The sequence below is a fragment of the Mauremys mutica genome, chromosome 5 (assembly GCF_020497125.1).
Source record: "Mauremys mutica isolate MM-2020 ecotype Southern chromosome 5, ASM2049712v1, whole genome shotgun sequence".
Classification (NCBI taxonomy): Eukaryota; Metazoa; Chordata; order Testudines; family Geoemydidae; genus Mauremys; species Mauremys mutica.
In genome coordinates this window covers 139,320,593-139,340,650 of record NC_059076.1, presented here as the reverse complement: position 1 = coordinate 139,340,650, position 20,058 = coordinate 139,320,593, and the positions used below count along the sequence as shown (strand labels likewise).

Here is a 20,058-nt window from a genome sequence, read left to right as displayed (position 1 = left end):
TTTAAGGATTTACGGTTATCCTAAGGCAGAAAATTCTTGCCCGGTGTCTCAGCTCCCTGGATCCACAGAGCGTTCCAGCTACGCGTGACAATGAGAGGTGCCTCTTCCCTGTCTGATGTGAACCTCACAGACCTATTGCATTTCAGCTATTCCCTGAGGCACACCAGAGAGGAGAAGCAGCATCCCTTTATACTCGTATACAGCATCCCTTTGGCTCGTACCCACAGTATTTTCATGGACAGTTATCTTGTTTGAAAGAGGTTTGGTTTAGGGGGAGTTTAGTGCATGCACGGTTTCTTTTCAGGCCCTGAGAACAAAACCCTCCATTTATCCCGTGACAGTACAGCTCTCATCACACTGCCCACTCCAATGTGCCTCGACCCTGGCCTCTCGGAATGGGTGAGGAGCACAGTCTCCATGGCCCGTTCAGTTCCTGACTTCAGCTATTGCTGATGCCGATGGAGAGTTTGACAACGCGGATGCCTGTCCAGCAGGATCCGGATTGAGATCCATGAGACTGATTTCACATTGGCCACGCAACAGCCATCTGGCAGTCACTGTGTGGGACTCGAACCAGCGACTGAGTGGCAATAGGCTTCCTGATTTCACCACCACTAGGCCCAGAGTTGCTCTCTTCCTGCTGCTCAGCCCCAAAGAGGAGTGAACAAAGACTGTTACTGAAAAGCCCAATAGGAAGAGGACTGGCCTCTGGAACATGGCTGTCCCATGAGTGGTGACTCAGTGCTCCCTAGACATGACCTGAGTCCATTAAACTCGCCCCTGCAACGTTTGGAGCGGGATGCCAGCTAGGACAGGTTTGTATTCCCTGCCTGCCCCTGAGTTGTTGGTCCAGCCCTAGAAAATGAATAAGCTAACAACACGCTAACACAACACTCTCTGTTGAGCTCCAAAGGTTACTTTGGCTGCAGTGGTTGTCTCTCAGCGACTTTAATTATCCACCGCTGCTCTCAGCATGAGCCCAGGAAACACCAAACAGTTTCTAAACCTTGACACAAGAGGTTTATTCACCTCAGTCAAGGGCCAGACAAGTATTTCCTCCAACCCTGCCTTCCCAATTGTAGCCACATTATAGTGGATGTCCTCCTTCCTCCAAAGCATCTGTTCTTGGCCACAGCTAGAGGCAGGATACCCAATGTGATGGCTCAATGGCCTTGCAAATCTTATGTACCAAAATGTTTGGATCTGGCTGCCTGGTTCAGGAGCAGGAGGGTTTATGGAATGGAAGGGAAAACAAAGTAAGATGCTGCCAGGCGCTGAGCAGTCACAGACAAGGCCACCAAGCCAAAGGTGTTCAAAAGAAAAATACTTTTTCAGCTGCTATTTTTACACTTGGTAATGTATGTAAATGGACTTCTTCATTTCACTCGCACACAGACAGAGCAAAGATCCAAGGCTGATCACTGCCTTTCCCGCACTCTAAAAGCCATCTGTGCTGTGCCAGAGATAAAGAGCCTCCGGCCGGAATATCAGTGAACAAGACCGATGCCACGTGCCACATGCAGAAATTGACTAGTAGCCTTTTAGAGTGGCCCTTCCCATCCCCCATTCCCATCTTCCTCAGTGGCATATTGTCATCAATTGGCAAATACATTGTTGGAGGGATTTACGGCCTCTTGAGAGAGAACTGGTAAGGTGGAAGCTAAGAATCTGAACTACATGGAGTTTGCTCATCAAAGCCCAGCATTCTCTAAACTGTGGGGCTGTGCACAACCTGCCTGTGGGGTGTGTAATGCAGAAATTTCTCCCAGTGGAGGATGAGAGAGCAGTGAATCCGGTTGCAGTAGAGACCCCAAGTGACAGGTCAAAGCCAAAGAGGTTGCTGTCGGACTCAAAGGACCATTATTGGAAACACGAGTTGGTTGGAAAAATTTTGAGAGAACAGTTTTCCATCGGAAAGTGCAGCGTCATCAGAATGGAAATGGAATGCGTCAGTTGTCATTAAATTTTTGGAGGGAAAAGTTTTAAATGCATCATTCCAACTTTTCCTTGTTTCATTTCAATTTGTCTCCATTTATTTTGTTTCCGCTTTGATATTCTATTAAAATTAAAATGTTAATACTATACTAGAGCTATATATTACAAATATATATAAATATTCATATTGTAATATAACGTTTCAACACAACTGCCACAAAACAGTTCAATGTTAATGAAACAAAATGTTTCAAAGTAGTTTCAAATTGAATTTTTTTCAGAATTTTCATTTCGCAGGAAATTTCGGGGGAAGGGGGTGTTCCAATTCAGTATGAAAACAAATGAATGGACATTTCCGATTTCCGATCACCTGTCCTGAAAACCCACTGCTTCCTTGGTTCTGAAGACTAAAGACTTCCTCCAAAGCCCATTCAAACCAATGGGAGTCTTTCCACTATTTCAGCAAACTGTCGATCAGGCCCTAATAACAGGTAGGTTTTTTTCCAAGCATTCATCAGAAATGGGGACTGGCTGCCTTACGGGGACCAGGATACAAAGCCTTAAACCTACATGGCAGCAGCGACCAAACGCTATTACCCATCCAAAGGGTGTTGATTAGACGCGATGAGGGGAGCTCTCTCATCTCTGTCCAATCCCGGTCTGTCATGTTTTACATCCCAACCTCCCCCTAATCCTCCCCTCTGGCTCAGTGACCATGGGAGACTGAAGTCTCCTGCAAAGCACATTACCAAACCAGCATGTAGCGAGAAGTGCCCCTAACCCTGCCAGTGCTGTGCAAGTGTAGCAAGAGCACCAAGAAATCAAAGCCTTTCCCTACGTCCGATAAGTCACAGTATTACCAGGGCCCTAACCTTGCTCAGCAACATGGGTTCTATTTTAATCCCCTCTTGAACCTTCAACATATATCCTTGGTCATAGGCGCCGACTTATATGGGGCTCTGGGGCTTTAGCCCCATGAATAAATCCCAAGCAGGGGCTCTGCCCCACCAATATTTTTTCTCCCCTGCTTGGAGCGCCCCCCGCCGCTGCCGCCGCCGCCGCCGGGGCTGCCCAGAGCCCTTTAAATCCCAGCCGCGGCTGGGAAGCAGAGGGCTCTGGGCTGCCTGCTGCAGCGGGAAGCCCAGAGCCCTCTGATTCCCGGCTGCGGCTGGGATTAAAAAGGCTCTGGGCTCCCCGCGGTTGCAGGCAGCCCAGAGCCCTTTAAATCCCAGCAGCGGCTGAGATTTAAAAGGCTCTGGGCTCCCCGCGGTTGCAGGCAGCCCAGAGCCCTCTGATTCCCGGCGGCGGCTGGGATTTAAAAGGCTCTGGGCTGCCCGCCGCAGCAGACAGCCCAGAGCCCTCTGATTCCCGGCCGCGGCTGGGATTTAAAGGGCTCTGGGCTCCCCGCCGCAGCAGACAGCCCAGAGCCCTCTGATTCCCGGCTGCGGCTGGGATTTAAAAGGCTCTGGGCTCCCCGCGTTTGCAGGCAGCCCAGAGCCCTTTAAATCCCAGCCGCGGCTGGGATTTAAAAGGCTCTGCGCTCCCCGCGGTTGCAGGCAGCCCAGAGCCCTTTAAATCCCAGCCGCGGCCGGGAATCAGAGGGCTCTGGGCTGCCTGCTGCAGCAGGAAGCCCAGAGCCCTCTGATTCCCGGCTGGGATTTAAAAGGCTCTGGGCTCCCCGCGGTTGCAGGCAGCCCAGAGCCCTTTAAATCCCAGCAGCGGCTGAGATTTAAAAGGCTCTGGGCTCCCCGCCGCAGCAGACAGCCCAGAGCCCTCTGATTCCCGGCCGCGGCTGGGATTTAAAGGGCTCTGGGCTCCCCGCCGCAGCGGGAAGCCCAGAGCCCTCTGATTCCCGGCTGCAGCTGGGATTTAAAAGGCTCTGGGCTCCCCGCGGTTGCAGGCAGCCCAGAGCCCTTTAAATCCCAGCCGCGGCTGGGATTTAAAAGGCTCTGGGCTCCCCGCGGTTGCAGGCAGCCCAGAGCCCTTTAAATCCCAGCAGCGGCTGAGATTTAAAAGGCTCTGGGCTCCCCGCGGTTGCAGGCAGCCCAGAGCCCTCTGATTCCCGGCCGCGGCTGGGATTTAAAGGGCTCTGGGCTCCCCGCCGCAGCGGGAAGCCCAGAGCCCTCTGATTCCCGGCTGCAGCTGGGATTTAAAAGGCTCTGGGCTCCCCGCGGTTGCAGGCAGCCCAGAGCCCTCTGATTCCCGGCCCCGGCTGGGATTTAAAAGGCTCTGGGCTCCCTGCGGTTGCAGGCAGCCCAGAGTCCTCTGACTCCCAGCCGGGGCTGGGATTTAAAGGGGTCTGGGATCCCCGCGGCTGCCAGCAGCCCAGAGCCCTTTGAATCCCAGCCTCTGTCCGCTGATTGCCCCCTCCCCAGACCCCTGCCCCAACTGCCCCCCAGAACCTCCACCCCCTATCTAAGCCCCACTGGTCCTTGTTCCCCAATTACCCCCTCCCGAGACCCCTGCCCCTAACTGCCCCTTGGGACCTCAGCCCCTATCTAAGCCTCCCTTCTCCTTGTCCCCAACTGCCCCCTCCTGAGACCCCACCCAACTTCCCCCCCCCAGGACCGCACCCCCTACCTGTCCCCTGATAAACCTTAGACTCCCATGCCTATCCAATTGCTGCCTGTCCCCTGACTGCCCCTTCGAACCTCTGCCCCATCCAACTCCCCCTGCTCCTTGTCCCTTGACTGCCCCCCGGAACTCCCTACCTCTTCACCAACCCCCAAACCGCTTACTGTGCCACTCAGACCAGCGTATCTGGCTCCATGCAGCTCCAGACAGTTGCTGCCATGCTCCCCCATGGAGCCCACAGCCCTCTCCCACCCCCAGCACCTGCCTTCCAGATTTGAACACCTCAAAATTCAGGAGTGCTCAAGCTCGGTTTGGGCAGCTTTTACTTCATTTCTCCCAAATCAGTTTCCCCTGCAAGGTGCCAACTGAAGGTGTTGGAGAACAGAGAGATCAGGTGGCCTCCTAATGCCTGGAAAAGAGACAAAGGCCGGAGGAGGGAGTGTCAGTGCCTGTGCGGACTTCTGGGAAGTGCACGGTGTGGAAGGGGATGCTGTGATGCTTTGGAACATCTCCATACAAAGCCAGTCAGGACTCTGGGGGAGCCTCCTCTCTCGGAGCATACTGTCTCCAGGGCAAGAAGTTTACACCTTCCTGGGTCTGACCTCGGAGCATTCAGCATGCCCTTCCACATCATGCACTTTCCAAAGTGAGTCTGCCCAGGCTGGTCCTGGGGCAACCAGAGGTCGCTGCACCCCAACTCTGCAGTCAGATGTGACTCTCAGCCAGACAGTAAAACAAAAGGTTTATTAGATGACGGGAACACAGTTTAAACAGAGCTTGTTGGTACAGAAAACAGAACCCCTCTGTCAGGTCCATCTTGGGGGGTAGGGAGCCCAGAACCAAGTTCTGGGTCTCTCCCCATTTCCCCAGCCAGCTCCAAACTGACACTCCCTCCTCTGGCCTCTGTGTCTCTTCTGGACAAGGAGGCCACCTGATCTCTTTGTCCCCAACACCTTCAGTTGGCATCTTGCAGGGGAAACTGAGGCACCCACACAGTATTCAGAGAAAATATTAAGAACATTCCCACTTCATCACAACAGATGCAACAAAATATAATACTGTATATTGAAGTAGGCAAGTGCTGCTTCTGACTTTCCACTTTTAATTGACCCTTGTAATCTTGTGGCACTGACGCGTTGTAGCTTCATTTTATATCGGCTTACAGGGCGGGAGCGGGGGGGCACCACCATTTTGGGCCCCACCAAAAATTATACAAACCTGCCGCCTATGTCCTTGGTGGAGTCAGTGACCCGCACTGGTATGGGCCGCTGGGCGATACAGCTGCAGGGACACCTGTGGCCGGAAAAGCTAAATTAGCTCACACACTGATCCCTAGTCGAGAGCTGCTGCTCAGCTAACAAGGAGCCCGGGGCCCCCGGCCCAGACGGATCGTTTGATTTTTTTTCCCATGGTGAGTTTCCGAGACTCCAGGCTAGGCCTGGAGTGGCAGAGAATCCCATTAAGTGTATTTGGGAAGGATAATAGCCAGCGTCCCTCTGTCCATTGCCCTTGTAGTAGGTTAGGAGAATCCAACCCTGGGAAAATAGCTGTTGTGTGATGCAATCTGGCCCGTTCTAAAGGCAGAATAAATGTGCTCTTATGAGTACCAGGCAGGGATGGGTTAGCAGGATTCAAAGATGAGGGTGACTCCATCAGAGAGGGGGACATCATCCCAGCCCTGCCTTCAGCTTTGTTATCTGAATCTTCAAGTGGGAAGGGAAAGTTCCCAAGAGCTACATCCAACACATCCCTGGCAATTACCATCTTTATCCCAGTACAATAGGGTGACCAGACAGCAAATATGAAAAACCGGGACAGGGGGTGAGGGGGGTAATAGGAGCCTATATAAGAAAAAGACCCAAAAATTGGGACTGTCCCTATAAAATCGAGACAACTGATCACCCTACAGTACAAGGGTGCTTAAACACTCTTCAGTTTCCATCAATAATTAAGGTTCCCTCGTTTTCAGTGGGATTCCCTTGGCACTTTGCACAGGTGTAAAGAACAGTGCAAGGTGCAAGGCAGCAGAGAATAATGCAACTAGAAATAACCACATGAAATTAAGAGCAGGAAAATGGAAGCAGAATCACAAGAAAAGCTGCCTAGACAGCAAGATTCTTTAGATTGGAAGAGCACTCAGATACCAGAGCAATGAGTGGGATAATACCACCTGAATAGAATCGGGAGTTGAGACACTTAGAAGTGGAGGATGGATTAGATCACTTAAAGTTGCTACCCAATCTCTGTGATTTGTACATGGTGTTCTGTATTCCCTGCCCTGCTCTGTTGCAGTACACTGTTGAACCACTGCCACGTTGCACCCCAGAGATGGTTGTGTTTCCAGGGTAGGCAAAGAGCATTTGGGGTAAAGCACTACCTTAAATTTCTAGATGTCTCAGAGGACATCTGGCATCTTTGGATGATAGTAACAATAATACCCAGCTCTCGTATAGCGCTTTTCGTTAGCAGACATCAAAACGCTTTACAAAAGAGATCAGTATCCTTATTCCCATTTTACAGATGGGGAAATGGAGGAACAGAGAAGGGAAGTCACTTGCCCAAGCTGGTTAAACAGGGCTCTAGTGGAAGGTGGAGGAAGGCAAGGTGGCCTGCTTAGAAAAGCCTGTGCTCCCAGGATATCTGTATGATTGCTGGTGTATGACCAAAGGGATTGCTCTGTAAAGCATCCTTAAAGCTTGCAAGGCATTTCAGGATGAAGGTGTTATGAAAATGCAAAATATAGGAGGCAGCAGATCCACACTGGTGTTTTTTGATAAAGCCATTGGAGTTACCCTGGATTTTCTCTGAGAGTAAGAAACGGTCTAAACTCAGGGACCCAGCCTCAGTGACAATCTCTCAGTCGGGACATGACCCTGCCTGCTTTGAACTCAACGGGAGTCTTTCCACTGACTCCAATGGGCTTTGCATCAGGCCCTTTGCATGTGAACTAAAACTCATTGGGCCAGATCCCCTAATGGTGCAAAGCGGCGTAGCGCCACTGATGTGCCAGCTGAAAAGTCCATGGAGCCCTGCTGATTCACGCCAGCTGAGGATCTGGCCCCATTGGCTCAGGACGCAGGAGATGGTTTCCTTTCCGCCATATGATTTATACTCCATGGCTACACGGGCGAAAAGGTTCAATGGAAACGTAAAATATTTTAAGAACTTGGATCAGGGCTTTCATGATGTGAAAAGGTACCTTCTCGCCCCCCTCCCTTTGCCCCTGCCCACAGCAGCTGGTTTGTATTTGGTTGTAAATTTATGGCCCCTTTTGTGTTCTTAATCCTCTCGCAAACTATATTAAAGCCTCAGACCTTTCTACTTGGTGCTAATAAGCTCAACACTTGTATGCCTCCGAGGCAGAACATTAACTGCGGTGTGTTAATGAATGCTGTAGTTTCAGACACTGGAGCAGTGAAACAAAGCAGGCCACTTGGCTTATGCCACAGTTTGCTTCCTCCAGAACTCCCAGGGTCTGGGACTTGGGGGGAGGGGGAGGGGTTTGAGCCAGCTGTGTCTGTTTTTAGGACTGCCATGCTGGAACAGTCCAAGAGTCTATCTAAACTAGGATCCTGTTATCAATACTGAATGTTTCAGAAGAAGGTGTTACCCTTCACCCCCCACACACACCATAATGCAACTATCTGTACAATGCTACCCCATGCAAGAAAAAATTCCTTCCTGACCCCAGTTGGATGACCTGTCTATGCCCTGAAGCATAAGAGCTGAGAGCCTTCGCAATTTTTTTTTTTGCTAGCTAAGTTTGGCTGCAGAAACTATTATTATTCATAGAAGCGCGTGATTCATGTTACTTACATTTCCTTATTGGTCATTCACATCTTACAAAGCACAAACCCATTTCCCCTAAACCCCACCACACAGCAGATTTTTCTCCTCATCTCTTACAGGTAAATATGGATTTCAGGTCATATCCTCCCAGGACACAAATCCTTTGCCAACCCTAAAATACATAGGGCCAGATTCTACTTTAGCATATGTGGGTATAAATCCAGAGCAACTGCATTCACTTCAGTGGAGTTGTCCGGGTGTAAATGAGAACAGAATTCAGTCCATAACATTTAACTATTTCAATATATAATAGTGCCCTCTCTGCATGGCATGTAGGATAAAGCATTCAGTTCTGAGTGGTTAGGAACCGCCAGTACATTAAGGGGAATTGAGTGAAATGTAACAAAAATGAGCAAGGGGCTGATTTATTAGAAGCCTCGAAACAGAGTGAATGTGAGCAGCGAGGATGACCAAGACTGGGGTATGACCTCAGTCTGACAAGTCCTTCAGAGACTGAATTGGGGTAACACCAAAGAGGGAGAAGAATTGTTTAGGGGGATCTAAGAAGGGATAGCCCCAGGGGGTAAGACTGAGCAAAGGAAAAAGAATAGGCTAAATATCCGGCAGATGTCTTAAAAGTGTGGCACAGTTCAATGGCAGGCACTCCTATCCACTGAGGAGCTGATTTTAAAAAGCGATCAGCACCCGGGATTTCAGTGGGCGAGACAGGTGCTCAACCACTATATAAAATCAGGTCCTTAGACAAATGTATTGTACTGCAGGGCACCATCCTGCACTGGCAGAGGGATGCAAGAGCAGAACCCAGAGCAGCGTGTCTTTGCCTACTATGCAGACAGCGTGTGATTTCGGGACTGTCAGCAGTTTAGAGCAGGGGCTGTTCTTTTGTTCTGGGTTTGTCCAGTGCCTAGCACAATGGGGCCTTGGTCCATCACTGCGGCTCTGAGAAGCTACCATAATACAAATAATAAACAACAACATTACAACAGCATCGCCTCGCTGGGTAAACTAGCGCCTGTATTTGTGACAGCTGGAGTGTTTTCTGTGCCCGATCACACACCCTAGCAGGAGGGAGCCTCGGCTGCAGTAGCTATTTTCATTCTCACGCACTTGGTTTGGTTTGAAGTGGCAGGCTGTATATTTACAAGCTCCCTCCATGTAGGTGCATGGGGTTGGTGCTAGTTTGCTGCATAAGCCCAAAGCTTGAAATGTTTTTTTTCAAAGCCAGCTAACGCTCTTCTCTGACTTCAGTGTAAACCCTGTGATCCAACAGCAGTAACAACCGCTAGGTACATATTGACCTGGGGCTTCCAGTGCTTGCAAACGTTCTTATCCCTCGGTTTCATCTTGGGCCAAGGATGAAGCCACCTTTGATGATATCAGTCATAAAGCGATATGATTGCTTAAGTGTGCAGTCCTAGCAAGGAGACTGCATGCAGCTCCTTTCTCACCTTTCCACCCCAGCCCCTGAGCTGTTTGGTTCTGGAGCAAAGCGGTTCTTTAGCCCCAGATGCACACGCCAATAAAGACTGACGAGTTAATTTCCCAAAGGCGAGCTTTCTCCAGTTTATATTCACTTGGACAACCTCATGCGGAGGAGTTTTAATAAATGGGGGAGGGGAAAGCCGTGAACTGCCATAGCTACAGACTTTTTAATACAGCGTAATAGGAATACTTTGTTCTTCTTTAGCACCTTTCATCCCAGGATCTCAAAGCACTCTACAAATGTTAAGAGATTAAATCCTCAAGCACAGAGAAGTCAAGTGATTTGTCCAAGATCACAGGCTGTGGAGAGAACCTAGATCTCCTGATCCAAGAGTCCATGGCAAAGCTAGGGAATAGAAGTACCTAATCGTCCTAGCTCCCAGATCCTGGTTCTAATCCCTACTCCACAGTAGCTCTGCTTCACCTCAAACATTCTCATTGCATGAGACATTTTGACCTGGAATGGACAAAGTGCTGGAGATGAATACTGCAGAGAACAATCATCCTTCATTTCGCTCTCCACTGGGGATAGACTAGATGATGTAACACATCATCTTCTCTGGATAAGGCACCAGAGAAACCCTGCCACATAGGACAACTTTAACAGCCTAGGCTAAGTATATGGCTTCCACTTCCTCACATGCCCTGAAGCACATTCTTGCTAACACTCCCTTAAACACCAATAAGAGGATGAGAAGAGTTAGAAATTATTATTAATAATAATAATAATAATTGCAAAACAAATGGCAGCTTCGGCTCGAGATTGCTTTATCCAAAAGAAACCTGAGACTACCGTCTGTGGCAGGGCACCTGGCCTGATAGGACCTTGGGCTGGTCATCATCTCCTCTACACCAGCCAGAGTACAGAGATACAGCCAAGAACAAAATGATCTTTGTTTTCTTCGTATTTGAAACATGTTTGTCTGATCTCTAAGGGAGTAACTTACTTAGAACTGCCTCCCATCCAAGGCAAGGACATGCTTGTGTGCATGGAAAAGAATGGTTCAAGTGACTGCCAGGTAAATAGTTGCACTTGGGCACACACCTAAGGGCGTGAAACACACCAGATGCTGACAATCAAGAAAACAATCATTGAGAGGAAAGCTGACCAGGGAAGGCAAAGGAACCAGACTAAGCTTTTTCAAAGGAAACTGATCCAGCAAGCTTAATCTATTGGTACAACAGTAGATGTTGCTGAAAGAGAAAACTTAACAGTCACCACAGAAAAATACCTAATTAAAAATGCTTAGCATCTAATAATGTCTCTCATTCTCCCTTCCCATCCCCCAGGCCCCTAATCCTTGAAGGTAGTTCGTGTTTATTTATGATGTCAGCCAGAATTCAAATGGAAGGTAGGCATAGACTAGCTGAGGAACAGCGTATAGGGTTCGGATGACCTCAAAATCTTATTTGATTTCAGCTCCGCTCAAGTCAAAATGTTGTGAGCATATTTGGTGTCATGAGGTTCTGGCCACATCCTAATTGGAAAATAGGCCCCCGAGTTTTAGATCAGACATGGAACCAAACCATGTGGGCTGGGGTTTTCAGATTGGGGAATTCGGATCTTAACATGCCGTCCCTTCCCACACTCACAAAACTTGGCCTGCATCTAGGGGATGTTGTTCCCCCTCGGTAAAAATAAAGTAACTGGTTTAATGTGTTAAGAGAGAGTAAAGGTGTAGGATGGAAAACTCCCCTTATGAAATGCTTATCATTCAAGTTCTGATGTCAGCACCTCGATGTTCAGTTGAGGTACAAATCATTAGTAAACCTGAAGGGCTCTATAGGCAGGTGTGAAGACCTTTCAAGTGTATTTCCTTTCCATTACCTCATTCCCATAACCTACTCTCTTCCCCCCAACTCCTCTATTTTTTTCCTGAGATCTAAACTTCATGGTTTTATTAAAGCTTCCACCTACTAAGATTTCAACCAAAGGTCCTCAGCTCCCCCTTGTTTGCAATAAAGAAACATCTTTCCTTCCCGGAGGGAAACGAAAAAATATTTACATGGACCTTCGAGTAATTGTTTAACTCTGCCCCCTTCCTCAATAGAAAACTTGAGGGAGCTGAAATTGCAGGGTTCAGCACAGCTTGGTTTCCTTCCTGCAGCCGTCCCAAAGTTAGCATCGCTTTTTTCAGCATTGTATAATCAGGCCTCCTCTCCCTCAAGCATCCCAAGCTACGCCCCCATCATAGAGAGAGCAGGGTCATCTCTTTTGTGTGCAGTATCACACCCAGATCCTGATACTACAATGGGGTGCATTGCTATATACTTATATATACACAACAAATCAAATTTGCAAACTGGAATCTGATACAATGAATTCTATTCAATTCTTTGTAGGTTCTTATACTGTGCTCATCACCGGAGTGTCCAAGCATCTTCCAATAGTGCATTAAGAGATGAGATTAAAATCTCTCATCTTCTCCCCAGGGAGGTAAATGTGCATGGTAGAGTGTTTTGTTTTGGTAGGGTGTCCCCCTGCCCCAACACACACACACAGCCTGCTTTGTGTTTATGTTAGAGAAGGCAAGGTCAATGAACCATTATGGGTCTTCAGTATACAACAGTATCCCATACCTGGGTCCATTCAGCATGCAACAGTATTGTGAGATAATGGTTATAGTCTTATATATTTTGTGTCTCTTATTCTACTGTCCAAATGAAAGAAAGCTCAGAAAAAGCCTATTTTCTGGTGAGAATCAAAGGGTACATGGGGGAACCAATTGCCCCTCTGTAATCTATGAAATCCACAATACAAATCTGCACCACCTTGACGTCAGGCCATCATCTCATGCTAAGGCAGTGCATTATGGGCCCGAATGCCAGTGTTTGTCTGCTAACGCCCAGATCTTGCCATGAGCTCTGTGTGGGCGCCTGGGTGCAGAAATTCTGCCTGCAAGGAACACATTGCCAGATTGGTGCCTGGGACTGTAAACTCTAGGGAGGAGCAAATGCTGCGATCCTGGTCTCTGTTATGCCAGAGTAATTCTCCTGAAGGCAATGGTTCCCTACAGTGTATATTCTAATCATTGCCCTTTCCTCTGTGCTTAGATCAGATGTATTATTATGAGAGAGCTGTTAGCATGCTGGGCAACGCACAGGTGGCAGAGGGACAGGTTCTGCTCTCGGGTTACCCTGGGGGTTAGGTCTGTGAATCAGAATCTGAAGTCAGTCCTACAGCATCTGATTTCAACCCTTCCTGAGATCAGAATCTAGCCCTAGGAGGTCACCTGCGTTCAGTGCAATGCCCAGCATGCTGATGAAGCTCTATAAGCAGGAGACTGCTTGAAACACACTGTAAGGAACCACTGCATGCATCCGAGGAAGTGGGCTGTAGCCCACGAAAGCTTATGCTACATTTGTTAGCCTCTATGGTGCCACAAGGACTCCTATTATTTTTATAAGGAACCAGTGGCTGCTGGCTGGAGACTCCCTTCTCGGACTCCTGGCTTCAGGGCGGGGAGGCACCGTTCTGCGCCTTTGAAATAACAACGCCATTGATCACTTAATGAGGCTGCCTCTCCCCTTTCATTCACGGGGACAGGGACAGCCTCCCTCTCCCACCACGGCACAGCCCTGGCGTTGCCCTTTTAAGAGGGGAGCTGATGGACAGAACTCGATCGGTTTTCAGGTTACTGCGGTTCAAGTCACACGTGCCACCGGCTGCAGTGGGGGGGGGGGTGCCGCCCTGTGTCCTCCCCGGTCTCCCCCCGCCCCCGCCAGACCCATAATAAATCCATGCATAAATCCATGGATAAATCCAGAAGCGCTGACGAGCCCGAACTTCCTCCCCATCCCGCGCTCCGCCTCAGAAAGAAGCTGGCGCTGCCCCCTCCCGGGGCTGAGCTCGACCCGCAGCAGCGCCCTCTTAGCAGTCGAGCTTGGAGCGGGCCCCCCTCCCCGTGTGCTGAGCCCCTCGGTGATCGCCCTCCTCCCGGCGAGGCTGCAGAGCTGCGAGGGAGCCCGGACCAGCCGGCTACCCGCCCCGTCCCCCCACCCCCACCCCAGCCCGCTCGCGTCTCTCCATCGCCCTTTTAAATTCCTCAAAGGACTCGCGGGGCCGCCGGCAGCGTTCGGCATTTCGAACGCTCGCCCTGCCGCGTTCCATTATCCGAACGCCGGCGACTCTGCCGGGGGCGCCCACGTGCTGGGGGCGGAGCGGGGACCCAGGGTCACAAGTTTGCCGCCTCGCCCAGGAGCCGGGGGTGGGCAGTGCCCGTGCTCCCCTCTCCCCCCTGCTGTGGCGGAGCAGGGACCCACCTACCGGGGCGGGGGGGGGCCCACTCGCCTGGTTGGAGCACCCCGGGGGTTGAGAGTGGGGGAGGCATTACGCTCGCTGCTCCCTCCAGCCGGGAGTGGGCGGCACCCTAGTCTCCCCCCCCCCCAGCTGCTCCCTGTAGGTGTGGGGCCGGGGGGGGGGGGTCCTTACCTTTCTCTTGTGCCTGTGGATGTCCCCGATGGAGTTGGCCACCGTGTTGGGTCCTAGGAGCATCCTGGTGCTCCGGGGCCACTCCGTGCTCACCAGGTGGTGCTCTCCCATCAGGATCTTCCGCACGTTCTCGGCGCCGGTCACCCGGATCAAGGGGCGTCCCAGCAAGTGAGTCTTAAAGACGTTGCCATATTTCTCCCTCCTGGAGGACTGGAAGCCGGAGCCCTAGGACAGACACACGCACACTGAGCCTGGGGGCAGACAATCACTTATGGGCCCCGAATAGGCACCGACTTTGATGCCTAAGCACAGGCACCTTCACTGAGATCTCTGCGACTTTTCCTTAAAGCCGGGGAGGGGGGTCAGCATGTGAGTACAGGGATGGGGGCAGGGGTCCTCTCTTTTCTCACCGCCTCCCCCCCGCTTCCCTCAGGCTAGCCCGGCTCCCGCTTGAGGTGGCAGGCGGGGCATGCCCTAAAAGGCGCTCCGTGGGATTTCCCAGCGCTGGGATGAGGAGGGGGTCGTGCAGTGCCCTGGCTTTTCCAGTATTCGGGCCCAGCCAGGAAAATGTATCCCTGGCGAAACCTCCCTCTCTGTTTAAAGATCCCGGAAAATAGATGAGCCTGCAGTGACACCCACCCCCGTGACCTTTGATTCACCCCCAGTGGGAGGGTGAAGGCTCCTTTAACCCCAATCAAAGAAACTTGTTCCAAGACCATCCATGTACTTTGCAGCCCCTCAAGAACCACGGCCACTAGCCAGTGGCTAATAACAGAAGCCACTGATCCCACCAGCTCTCCGTCGGATTTATGGTGAAACGCATTGAAAAGCAGTTTAAAAGAAGGAAAAAAAAGATGCTACTGTCGTTGCACCGCATAACAAGGAGGAATGCAAACTGGCTGCTGTGCAGGGAGAGACACATAACCAGACAGACGCCAAGCAGGTCTTGGGCGCGGTCTGGAGAGAAGTTTGGGGAAAGAAGGTGGACTTGGGGGTGGGGGGGCTCCCTTTTCTGGGGCGCCAGACCGGACCGAGGTCCTCGATGTGTGCGAAAGGTCAGCGAGGAGAGAAGGCATCGTTTAGCAGGAGGCAATGGGTCAGCGATGCGGGAAAGTGATGATTTGACAGAGGTTTGGCCGTGGGATGGGTTGAGTAATGTGAAACCAATAGGGCGTGTGATTCTAGCCCAGCAAGACTCGGGGGCAGTTTGGCTGGATTGGGTAATGACTGCCGTTAAGGTGCATGTAACCAATGCTAGGGAAATGATCTCGAGCTACAGGCTCTTGGGAAATACCTTGGCTGGTGGGGGGAAGGGGAGGCTATAGACCGAGACAGCCTGGTGGAAGGAACGAATCTATCTAAACACGGTTTTGCATAGCTGCGTGAAATCAAGTATCCTTAAAACTCATCAGGTTGGACTATCAGGGGTGTTGCCGGCTCCCATGAAGCTTGGAGGAAGAGGTGTTTGTCACCTTGATACACTCAAGTTCCCTGGATCATCAGGCTAATTGGGAGAACTCTCCTGCTGTCCACACCCCGTCACTGAGTGAAGTGCTGGACCCTGGGCGATAGGGAGGCATTGTTCTCTCCGCCTGGCGCCCCAATGAAGTTAGGGGGTCCCCTCCTATTACTAATCTCAGCCACTACCTCCCGACAAGAAACGTACTGAGGTCTCGGCGTCGAGTTCCTACCCCCTTGCCATGAACGCACAAACTTTACTTAAAATACCGTGATAGCGAATAGCACGAACACTGGTTGTAAGTTGCTCGGTCCCCAACCCAGGTAGATCTGTTTCATGCTATTCTTCTCTGTCTGCGAGGGTGAATTAATGACCAAGTCTTCCAAAGAGGGCGGATTTAATGGACCACGGATTGATCCCATAAAGAACAATTCATTCAGGAAACCAAAACAACTGAACTGCCTCCTTTTAGTTTCATAATAGACCAAAGCTTTAAAACTTTTCATGAAACCTGAATGACTTTTAAAGGGTGTAATTGTCTTGGGCTAAGTCAGTCTGCAGATTCTGGGGTTTTAATAACTTTTCCACATGCGCGGAGGTTCTTTTGTCATAGAAAAGGGGCACAGGGAGCCCCCCCCGGAAAAAAAACCCCAGAAAGCTTGTGAGAAACTTTCTATCAAAGTTTGCAAAAGGAGCTTCCCCTTTAAATACAATCGCTTGGAAGCAAAAGTTCCAATCTGCGCTTAACCATTGTAGCTACACAAACTGAAGTGATGTGTGTGTGTGGGGGGGTGTTTATTTTTAAACAAAAGGGCGGTTGTGAATTTTCGATGTTTCAGGTGACCCTGTTTCTTGATCTGCGTAAATATAATTAAAGTGCTTTTTGTGGCATTAATAAAGAGTTATTTGTACAGCATTTCCACTGCAGCACAAAGGGCACCTTTATGTGGTAGGAGTTTCGAGTGGAGTCCAATTTATACAACATTTTGTATTTTTAGCCCTGGACTCTGTTTGGATGGAGCCTGTGGAAAGGGAGAACCCTTTTCTGGTCCCCCTGTAAAAATCTGATAAATTTCTTTAAAAAATAAAGCACTATTGAGAGCGTGCAGTTAACTCTTTAGCTGCTGCCAGGAGGTTGGAGCGCTCCTCTTTTTTACAAGCCGGCTGGCGTGGAAAGAGAGGCTCTCTGGCTGGGTGTTTTGTTTTGCTTCTGTAACTTGTTATGGCTAGAAATGTTGGGGTCCTAGGGGGAGGGAAAGGTGCTGCCGGCATGCACACACACCAGCCCGATGTTAGCATCGAAATGTGCGAGGGAAGGAATCCGCTCAGAAACCAAGACCGTGTAAACCGGTGTAGCCGCCTCTTCCCAAACCAACCAATGAAATCTGACCTTGGCTCGTTAGAGCATCCTTAAAATAATACATTTGCTAATTCCAGGCGGTTTCCCTCCTAAACCAGGCAAAATCTATTTAACCGGAGCGGTGAATGAAAGCGACAGATTTGTGCATCGAACAGCCTGGATATTGAATGTAGATTGTCTGGACACTTCAAAGCGCTCGTTATTGACAACAGATTGTGCTGTGTTTTCACGGGGTATTGGGGATTGTTCCTTAATAACCAGCCACGCTTCAGCAGCACCGCTAAAAGTTAGTTCTCGGACCAGCACACACCGTCATCCAGTGGTGACTTTACCCAGGTCCTTCGGTCTGGGGGTGATCAAATTCCACAAAACGCTGTTCAGCCTTTAACGAGGCTAATCCCGGGTTAATCTAACGATTACCTACAAATGCTTCCCACTCCAGTGGATCTGAGTTACACTGTTTATACATCTAATCTAATCTATGGCAACAACTGCAAATCAGAATCACTTCCCTTCTATCGCTCCTGAATCGACAGTCACCGATTTTTAAACAAGCAACCCCGCTGCCAGGGGTCGGGATTCGCTCCAGTGTGTACTCTGACTTTCAGAAATGAGCTGATTTTACCTGGCTGACTAATGTAACTCTGTCCTAGCCTTAAAGGGGCAATGCACCCACTTGGGACATTTTCACTCCCAGGCCGGCTAAGAGGTACACAGCGGGGCAGAACCATGGTGACCCCAGTCCCTGGCGATGATGGGACCCACAAAATTACAGTAGTGAAAACAGGCATCTTTCTGAAGTCTTAAAAGTTTACAATTCACCCAGCCATCTGCTTGGGCAAAGGGGATAATTTGTAAAGGAGACTCACTGTTTTTTTAGTGGCCAATAAAACACAATTTCAACGGTCCAGATTTTTTGCCTCCTCGAGCAGTAAATGGTCCCGATTCTTAAATGCACGCTGCTATTGAAATGAATGCAATTCCTGTATGAGACCTGCCTCAGAGCGACCTGCCCAGACAACACTCAGAGGCTCAGAGCAATCCGCTTGCCATGGACATAAAATGTTGCAAATCGACAGGCTTCCATTCAGCTCCTCGCTCTGCTTTGAAAATGACCCCCCCCACACACACACCTTCACAGAATAAAAGTGCCTCTGAAATCTTCCCCGTGCTCCTGCGAGAATGCATGATGCAATCCCACTGGAGCAAACCAACTGTCCCAGACCACCTTAAATGAAGGAAGGGGAATCCTTACCTGTAGCAGCCAGTGGAACGTTTCTCCGATTAAGGGGAATCCCATAGACCCTTTAGGGATCGGTAACTTGCAGCTTTTGTCCCGAGTGGCTGCCCAGCGCAGCTGCCACAGCTGTTGGGACACTGCCAAGAGCAGAGTCAATGATACCAGGCATGCAGCAAGGGTAGCCAGCGCAGAAACCAGATCAAAACTTTCGAAAAGCATATTTGGAAGGAGAAGGAGGAGGGAGGGAGAGGGGGGGAACAACCCAAATCCTCTGAAATGCACCGCACACAGGCACAAAAAGGCAAATAAAAAGTCACCCACTGTAGCGCTTCATAGAAGGTGAGCTCAGAGCAGGGAAGGGGGAGGAGATCAGAATTTGGGGGGTGGGGTAGGGAGGTGTCTGGTTCTCTTCCCCCCACCACCAGCAGCAAAATAAGATTCCCCTCTCTGAAAACTTTTAAAGTAAACTTTTACAGAGCACACAGCCAAAAAGAAAAAAACAACCCACAAACTCTGTGTGCAATCAAATTTAAAAAAAAAAAGGAAGAAGAAAAAAACCCCTATGCAAATACTATAGGTCTCTTTGCTGCCAATGCAAGCCAGAAAAATATAGCATCTATCTATATCGTGAAATAATTCAGCAAAGATCTGGAGAGAGGGAGCAGGAATTAAATATATATATAAAGAGAGCGAGAGAGAGAGAGAGAGAGTTATATAGCTATATATAGGCTGGTTATTGTAAGCCCTAGACTTTTCTCCACTGGATTGCTGTAAAGAGGGAGGTTTGGTTGTTAAATCCTCTCTCAATGTGAGTTTGAGTAAAAAAGAAAGTCAATGTGTGTGTTTATATAGAGGCAGGGAGGCTGAGTAATGGGCAAGCAGCCAGCCCCCCCCCCCTTCACTTCAGAGGACTTTTTGGAGGCGGGGTGAACGTCTAGGCAGACCGGGCGCTGGAGCGTGCGAGGTTTGGCTTCAGTCCCAGAAAAGAGACAGCCAGGGAGGGTTGTAGAAGGATCAAACTGAGTTTTTCATTTTCCTGTCTGCTGGAATCCACACCTACAACAAGGAGATAAACAAACAAGCGCTCAGCCATGTGGGGGCATCTTTCCCAGCCCTGGGCTTTTGCAGCAGCTTTCACCTGGAAAGGGGCGAGGGGGGGGGTGACTGGGGCATCACCCCTGTTTGCAGCCACTTGTGTTTCTCGCTTCGCTGATTTTATTTTTGAATGAGATTTTTCTTTCCCCGGTGTCTCATTGACACACACCCAGCCGCAGCAGGAGGCGATCCCAGGAGCTCTACAACTGATTTACACCGGTGTCTCTGGAGATCAGCCCCCCCCCCCAAAGACTTTAAAATTACCCGACAAAATAATCTCAGGCTCCGATCCGACTTTCTTATTCCGCCTCAGCAGCCCGTGCGCTTTCCCTGGGGCTGGAGGCAAGGTGTGTGTGAAGAGACGCCGGTGCATCTTATAGAGAACGGAAGTTTTGCCATCCCAGTTCGAGGGAGGCTGGCAAACTTTCCTTCTCTCCTTTGATTCCGCCTAAATCTAATAGTTAGTGGGACACAGAAACCAGGGGTGGGTGTCGCTCGCTCTCCCTCTGTCTCAGATTGTCCGGATGGTTTTGTTTTCTGCGAGCCAAGGGGGGAGTGTGTCAGCGCCTGAAGGGCTGGCTCGTTTTCCGCCCTCCAGGCACGTCTAGCCCGGAGCACTGGCTGCAAGAGGCGCTCCCCTCCCCGCCTCCCTCCCTGGGTCTGCGCTCTGC

The 20,058-nt window shown here is 50.1% G+C and overlaps 1 protein-coding gene across 1 annotated transcript in view; it reads right to left on the bottom strand.

Annotated features, from left to right (window-relative positions):
• LOC123371844 (cytochrome P450 26B1) overlaps positions 1-19,079 on the bottom strand; it is a 38,851-nt gene extending 19,772 nt beyond the window's left edge. The window contains exons 1-2 of the mRNA XM_045019712.1: positions 18,308-19,079; positions 14,234-14,458 (exon numbers count right to left, since the gene is read on the bottom strand). Coding sequence (XP_044875647.1) covers positions 14,234-14,458; positions 18,308-18,511 — 429 coding nt within the window. The 5' untranslated portion in view covers positions 18,512-19,079. The remainder of the gene's footprint in view (positions 1-14,233; positions 14,459-18,307) is intronic.
• Positions 19,080-20,058: the final 979 nt, after the last annotated feature.